The sequence below is a fragment of the Liolophura sinensis genome, chromosome 2 (assembly GCF_032854445.1).
Source record: "Liolophura sinensis isolate JHLJ2023 chromosome 2, CUHK_Ljap_v2, whole genome shotgun sequence".
In the NCBI taxonomy this organism is placed as follows: Eukaryota; Metazoa; Mollusca; class Polyplacophora; order Chitonida; family Chitonidae; genus Liolophura; species Liolophura sinensis.
The window spans coordinates 83,350-91,164 of NC_088296.1; the positions used below are offsets into that span (position 1 = coordinate 83,350).

Here is a 7,815-nt window from a genome sequence, read left to right on the forward strand (position 1 = left end):
CATACATGGGGCAAATATCACACTGAGGGGCACACTTTCATCTGTCCTGCTCTAACAGTATACACCTGCTGATTTGTACACACGGGGTAAATATCCCCCAGACCATGACCGGCACACTTTCATCAATCCTGCTATAACAGTAAACACCTGCTAACTTGTACACATAGGGTAAATATCACCCGCCAATGAGGGGTACTCTGCCATGTGTTCTGTTCTAACAGTGCATTTGCTAATTTGTACACATAGAATACATATTACCTAGACAGTGAGAGGTACCCTGCCATCTGTCCTCTTCTAACAGTGCATTTGCTAATTTGTACACATGGAGTATATATCACCCAGATACTGAGTGGTACACTGTGTGTCCTGTTCTAACAGTGCTCCTGTTGATTTGTATACATGAGGTAAATATCACCCAGGCACTAAAGAATACACACACACCAGTCCTGATCTAACAGTACACCTGCTAATTTGTACACGTACAGTAAACATACCGTTATATACACTACATTTTTATTTATTTTTAGCAAACCATTGCTTACACTGGCTTTATATTTCTTACAATGGCCTACTAAATACCTTTTAACTTCTGAGCCCACTGTAAACTTTACAAGTACCACACACTATTTTATGTCTCACATTAGTTTGTGTCCTCTGTACACATCTACTGTATACCTCACATTAGTTTTTGTCTTCTGGGCACACCCTACTGTATACCTCACATTAGTTTTTGTCTTCTGGGCACACCCTACTGTATATCTCACATTAGCCTGTGTTATTTGTGCACACCCGCCTGTGTTCCTCGCATTAGCCTATGTGTTCTGTGCACATCCCACTGCATACTTCACATCAGTTTGTGTCTGTGCACACCCTACTGTATAACTCACATTAGCCTATGTCTTCTGTGCACACCCTACTGTATAACTCACAATGGCCTGTGTCTTCTGTGCACACCCTACTGTAAAACTCACATTAGTCTGTGTCTTCTGTGCACACCCTACTGTATAACTCACATTAGCCTGTGTCTTCTGTGCACATCCTACTGTATGACTCACCTTAGACTATGTCTCCTGTGCACAACCTACTGTATAACTCACATTAGCCTATGTCTTCTGTGCACACCCTACTGTATAACTCACATTAATATGTGTATTCTGTGCCCACCTCATTGTATACCTGACGTTAGTTTGCATCCTGTGTGCATTTTCTACTGTATACCTCACATGAGTCTGTGTGTTCTATGCACATCTTACTGTGTAACTTACAGCAGTTTGCGTCTTGTGTGCACATCCGATTGTATACCTCACATTAGTTTGTATCCTCTGTGCACATCCTACCGTATACCTGATACTAGTTTGTCTTCTGTGCACATCCAGTTGTATACCTGATATTAGATTGTATCTTGTTTTTCCCACCCTAGCGCACGCCTAAAATTAGTTTGTATCGATTATGCCCACCCTATTGTATGCCTCACATTTGTTTGTTTCTCGTTTTTCCACCATAGTGCATGCCTTAGTATCTATCTTGTTTTCCCCCTCCCCCATTGCATACCTCACATTAGTTTGTATCTTTTGTGCATACCCTTTTGCATGCTTCACATTCTTGTTTTGCCCACCCTATTGCATGCCTTACATTAGTTTGTATCTTGTTTTGCCCACCCTAGTGCATGCCTCACATTAGTTTGTATTTTGTTTTGCCCACCCTAGTGTATGCCTCACATTAGTTTGTATCTTGTTTTGCCCACCCTAGTGCATGCCTTACATTAGTTTGTATCTTGTTTTGCCCACCCTAGTGCATGCCTTACATTAGCTTGCATCTCTTGTAGGGACCTTAAGGGAATGGATTAGTTTATTTATTTTTTGATTTTTTTTTTGATTGGTGTTTTACGCCGTACTCAAGAACATTTCACTTATACGACGACGACCAGCATTATGGTGGGTGGAAACCGGGCACAGACCGGGGGAAACCCACCACCATCCGCAGGTTGCTTCCAGACCTTCACACTTACGGCCGGAGAGGAAGCCAGCATGAGCTGGACTTGAACTCACAGCGACCGCATTGGTGAGAGGCTCCTGGGTCATTACGCTGCGCTAGCGCGCTAACCGACTGAGCCGCGGAGGCCCCACAGGAATGGATAAGTTTACGCGTTATGTTTTGTGCACACCCTAATGCATGTCTCAAATTAGTTTGTGTCCTCTGTATACCCTCTACTTACACCTTGCATTACTTTGTGTCTTTTGCCCACACTCTACTGTAACCTGACAATAGTCTTTGTTTTGTGCACACCCTAGCGTACACCTCATACTACTTGTGTTTTTTGTAAACTTTTCTTACTTTCGTTGCTCTTGGAATACCATTCATTTTCTCAGTGCACCCAACTGTATTACAACTCATATCGGTTTGTTTCCTTGACACAGTCTACCGTGTGTTTTCCGCATACACATCTGTGCACCTTCTCCATTTTATGTTTGTGTCCTCGATGCACATACTAATGTAAACCCTACAGTCATTTATGTCATCTGAGCACACCCTACTGTATACCTTTTATACACATAAGAACCTACTTGTAACACGTAGGGGTGACATTTGCCCACCGACTGCTGCTTCTAAGTCCTGACGTTCTTGTGCTGTTTCTTTCACAGTCACCTGTCTAGGAACAACTTGGTCATGTTGTACAGAATCTAGAAGCTTCCGTCTGCTGAACTCATGTTTCTCCAGATCTGCTCTTATCTCATCCAGCTGGTCATCAATTCTGTGAGAAGAGAAGAAAAAGCAAAGAGACGCTGTCGTGAAGTAATCAGCGCAGTTGTGAGAATGTCATGATGTACTATTCCTAGTGGATTAGATCTAGTTTGTCTGGACAAACGTATGCTTGTACATTAGATATATTTTACACTTGAGTCATGTTTTGGACAACTACAGTGCTGGTACCCATTTTTACAGAAACATACCTGCTGACAATAGTCACGTGCATGTATAACAAACCTAGAGAGGTATAACACATTTATACATACGTTTTGGTGAAGTCCGTGGAACCCTGTCAACAAACAAAATTGAAAACGCATACAGGACCATGTAAAGATGATAAGTAAAACTGAGATACTGTGGCTATACTTTCACCTCAGCATGTAACAAGAACACAGGTATAATTGAAATAATTGGATCATATCTCCCCAAGTATACAGGCACCTTTGGCTTTTACCTCAAGCATTTATACCATTCCCTGGTCTATTACATAGTCCACATCAGCTCTCAATTCCGACTAACAAATCCCACGGTGCTGCATACAATGTAATTTTCCAACATCTGTCTACATACAAACCTTGTTTTTTAAAAACAGCATACAATATGTTCCTCTTGACCTTACATGTTGCTTTTTCATTGCTTAAATCAAACAGTGGTTCGGTTGTAGGTAGAAAAGTTGACAGCAACCATAGGGTACCACTGAGCAAAATAAAGCTGTTGAACTTTAAGGATCTAAAACCTTAGCAGATCAGGCAGCATGAGATGGATTTGAAGACATAATTACAGTTCCTAAGGGTAACTGGGTGATGGGTAACATTTGGAGTTGAGGCAGCTGAACCAATATTTGAGACTGTGCAGGTTTGACTTACCATTAAAAACTCGACGTCCACTGACGCTAACAACTTTTTGGAAGCCTGTACCATCCTATCGATTTCCTGAGCCTGTATTTGGACATTTTTTAGAAGGGCGCTACACTCCACACACCACTGTGAATAGCGGGTTTTTATACCATCTAAGGAGTGCTGCCTCCAGGCTTGTAAAGCTTCCAAGGCTGCACAGTAAGCCTTTTCTACCTCCTCAGTGTGAAGTTCCTGGTTTTCCTGCCAAGCAGAGAAATCATTTATTACCTCATACAGACCTTAAGAAATATGTGTTCAAGAAGTTATATATGTATGTGTATCAGGGTGAAAGATAAGCACCACACAAGTGTCGCAACAATGTATCTCCGGGGTGGAGGGGATTTCCCTGCAGTCCACGGATGTATATGTAAGTGTCGACTCAAACCCCAAGGTACGTGGTTCAATCCCCAAATGGGTCGTGCCATCACAACTGATCCTCTGTGCAGGACGAGATGGTGAAGCCTTAGATGATTTGTAGAGTAGCTGAGATGCCTGGGGCTGGTTCAAACCCGAACGTTGTCGCCTCATCAGATCAAATGTTGTACGTGTATGTATCATAGATATTATTATGACAGCGTATGATGGGCGATGATATATAAAATGTATTACATTTGGGCATATCGCGTGTGTGTCACTAATAAGAAAGTCATATTAATGATACGATAGTCTGGTTAGATAAACCAGAGATAGGTAAAATAGACACGTCCATCACACATATAAATCCCCGCATCAGTCCGTACATTACCCTGTTTTTACTGGAAGTCGTCACTGTTCGGGTTTAACTCTTTAATTTAAATGTACATATATAATGTGTGGCAGAATAGAACTTTATCAAAACTAGATGATTGACAGCTGTATGTTACCTGGACTTGTGAATGATAGCAATATTGTAGATACTTAAAATGCGTCACCAGTTTATGGAGGACAACACAGGCTGAACAGGTGCCATGGAGAATACCGACCTGTATCTTATTCTGCAGCCTCCTAACTCCTGACAGTGATTCTTTGGTTTCTTGTAAGACCTTCTCCAGTTCACTATTCCTGCTCAAAACAGCTGGCTGTAATGACAAAAAAAAATCATTACCTGTCAATTATGGGAGACATTTGTTGAATTATTTCTCATTGACTGGCTTGTCTAACATCGGTTTTATGCTGAAGTCAAGACTACTTTCTTTACATGCGAAAGGGAAAAAACAAAAAACAAAAAAAAAACACTGGCCTTACACTTGTCAGTAATATGGGGGAGGAAGCGTGACATTTCCAGATAAAAACAGTGACCTGATCTGTCCGATTGTCAGTCATATGACAAAAGGCAGGAAAAAACCACTGGCCTTACACAAAGGCTTGGCAGTGATGTGGGGAGAGGAAACAAGGCATAGCCAGGAGAAACGACCGGACTTACTGGACAGCCTGTCAGCGATGTGGGGATAGGAAACAAGCCATTGCCAGGAGAAAACCACAGTATTCACATGACGGCCTGTCAGCGATGTGGGAGAGGAAATAAGACATTGCCAGTAGAAAACCATAGTCCTGACTTGATGGCCTGTCAGTTCTGTGAGGGGTAGGAAACAAGCCATAGCCTGGAGAAAACCACAGTCCTCACATGACGGCCTGTCAGCGATGTGGGAGAGGAAATAAGACATTGCCAGTAGAAAACCATAGCCCTGACTTCACGGCCTGTCAGTTCTGTGAGGGAGGAAACAAGTCATAGCCTGGAGAAAACCACAGTCCTTAAATGACGGCCTGTCAGCGATGTGGGAGAGGAAATAAGGCATGACAAGAAGACAACCACTGGTCTAACATGACGGCCTCTCAGTGATATGAGGAAACAAGGCATAGCCAGGAGAAAAGCACTGACCTTACATGACGGCCAGTCAGCGATATGGGAGCAGAAACAATGCGTAGCGAGGAGAAAACCACTGGCCTTACACGACGACCTCTCAGCGATGTGGGAGAGGAGAGAGGGCATACATGACGCGACATACACGTGTGTCTTCACAACCTTAGACTAAGATACCTTATTTAGATCAATAGCTCATATTCACAGATAAACCTTATATGGTTATGGTTTTCAAGTTTTAACTAAGTTTTGGTTCTTTTTTAACGGTTTTTCAACATGTTCGTCAATTTCGGTTTTATTGTTGGTGTTCTCTTTCAGTCGAACACCATTTACTGGCTTGTGCTTTCAACTTGTTCTCGCCACGATATGACCTGAAAATTGCCGATGTGGCGTTAAGCTATAGTCATTCATTCATTCATTCACAGCCTTAGACTCCACGATCAACACTGTAGTACATGTATCTCGGTACATATACTCAATATCAACGACCTCAATGTCAACCGCCGAGTTGAACAAGGTTCCTGAAGTTTGGATGTTCTTAGAATTTGGACTTACGGTATGGGGAGACTTCTAACACAGCTACATGTTCAATACTCAACTGCTAATTGTTGTAGCTAGTTCAACATGGAAATGTGTTTAAAGTGATAGCCGTTTAGGTAGTCAATGACTAGCCATTTTCTGCATGAAGTAATTAGGAACTAAGCTCTGTAGTCAATTGCCTCTTGCTCATTTCTGTTATGATGATGACATTTTATTGACGATCTGGAGTGATCATATATTCTCACATATTAAAAGATAATACTTTGATCAATTCGACTTTCACACGATTTACTACAGTACAGGACAAAATATCCCGTTCTTCACTGTTTTATAGAATCGTTTAGCTTATAGTTCCAAAAAATGACATGTTTTTGAATATCGACAATTAATTAACTAACATGGTAAAGGATTTGAATACTGATTTTTAATTCATTCGTCTGTTCTCTGCTTCTTTGTGCATGATTCCGTTCTAATTTTTTAATGTATATAATTTTTTTTTTGTGGTTTTTGTTGAACGTCTCTTTGGGATCCGGAACGTCCATTTTGGCGAACGACTTGTACACGAAGGTCTGTCTCGGCACATAGATACATTAGGGTCTTACCTTGTCTTTCTCAGCTGCAGATGGTACATCTCGCATAGCGTGTCCCCCATGTTCAACCACACAACCCGTACAAATCACCATTCGACACGGTTCACAGTACAAGTCGAATGACCGACCGTGTCTGGGGCATGACGGCTGCTGAGTTGATTGATCATCCACACTGACTTGTCGCTGTGTGGTTTCCTGGGCAAGATACTCCAGGGACGAAACCAGCTGGTGACGCTTCATAGCACCCATCATGGGATGAAAAGAAGCCAGACAGTCTTTACAATACAGTAAAGAACAGTTGGTACAAAACTTGACAGCTTTAGTCTGATTATCCTCCCCACACAGAGAACAACATGGGATGTCATCCTCAACCTTAACAGAAGAAGAGAACCTCTCCAGTATTTCTGCCAGATGAAAGTTGGGAGGCAGACCAGCCACACCTTCTCTCCCCAGACTGGTTGGTGTCCGACATACAGGGCATGAGATCAGCTGGTGAACACCCTCACTCCCCGTGCTGCAGGTGACCTCATCTGTCTGTCCAGGTTTAGACCTGTCAGCATACACAGCAATACACTCCCTACAGAAACTGTGGTGACAAGGTAACGTTACTGGTTTCCGGAATGTTTCCACACATATCGGGCATGTAAGAAACTCTTCGCGATTTTCCTTGCTTTCAGCCATTATACGCTCGGTTTTTGACTGCAATAGAAAATATAAAAACAGCAAATTATTTAAACTGACACCAATAAAGGTCCTGCCATTCATGAAAATATATAATTTTAACAGAGTACACAGTCTCCATCTGCAGTTCAGGGCCTGTTCCAACAACATATGGGGTCAGTAATTTGTCGCCATTGCTCAAGAAGCGTTACAATATCTATGTTAGGAGAACATGTGTGCCTATATTTACTTCAAGAGAATCCCTTCTTCATAGCTAGAAACTTGGCCATTGTTGCTTTTATCATGCACAAGATACTTTTTGGACAAAGATCTGGTCAACCCATTTAGCCAGGCGTGTTTGACAGTGATGATACCTTTTTATAGCCCCATCCATGAATAGCAGATTGGTGTGTGAAAACGTTAGCCTGGTGATTTAAAGGTAAGATCATCCCACTTGGAAAACAAAAATGTTGGGACTTCAGATATAAGATAATCGGGTCAAACATCTGGGCTACAGTGGTAGTTAAGCAGGCATGACCCT

At 42.1% G+C, this 7,815-nt stretch overlaps 2 protein-coding genes across 4 annotated transcripts in view; both read right to left on the minus strand.

Annotated features, from left to right (window-relative positions):
- Positions 1 to 3,796, minus strand: part of LOC135462930 (uncharacterized) — a 58,325-nt gene extending 54,529 nt beyond the window's left edge. For all 3 annotated transcript variants that reach the window (XR_010443508.1, XR_010443507.1, XM_064740245.1), the window contains exons 1-3: positions 3,615 to 3,796; positions 3,015 to 3,037; positions 2,565 to 2,752 (exon numbers count right to left, since the gene is read on the minus strand). Coding sequence is in view for 1 of the 3 variants with exons in the window: in XM_064740245.1 (XP_064596315.1) it covers positions 2,565 to 2,752; positions 3,015 to 3,037; positions 3,615 to 3,668 (265 nt within the window). In the remaining 2 variants the exon portion in view is untranslated. The remainder of the gene's footprint in view (positions 1 to 2,564; positions 2,753 to 3,014; positions 3,038 to 3,614) is intronic.
- LOC135462931 (tripartite motif-containing protein 43B-like) overlaps positions 1 to 6,937 on the minus strand; it is a 45,320-nt gene extending 38,383 nt beyond the window's left edge. The window contains exons 1-2 of the mRNA XM_064740246.1: positions 6,627 to 6,937; positions 4,607 to 4,702 (exon numbers count right to left, since the gene is read on the minus strand). Coding sequence (XP_064596316.1) covers positions 4,607 to 4,702; positions 6,627 to 6,866 — 336 coding nt within the window. The 5' untranslated portion in view covers positions 6,867 to 6,937. The remainder of the gene's footprint in view (positions 1 to 4,606; positions 4,703 to 6,626) is intronic.
- Between the last annotated feature and the right edge of the window lie 878 nt (positions 6,938 to 7,815).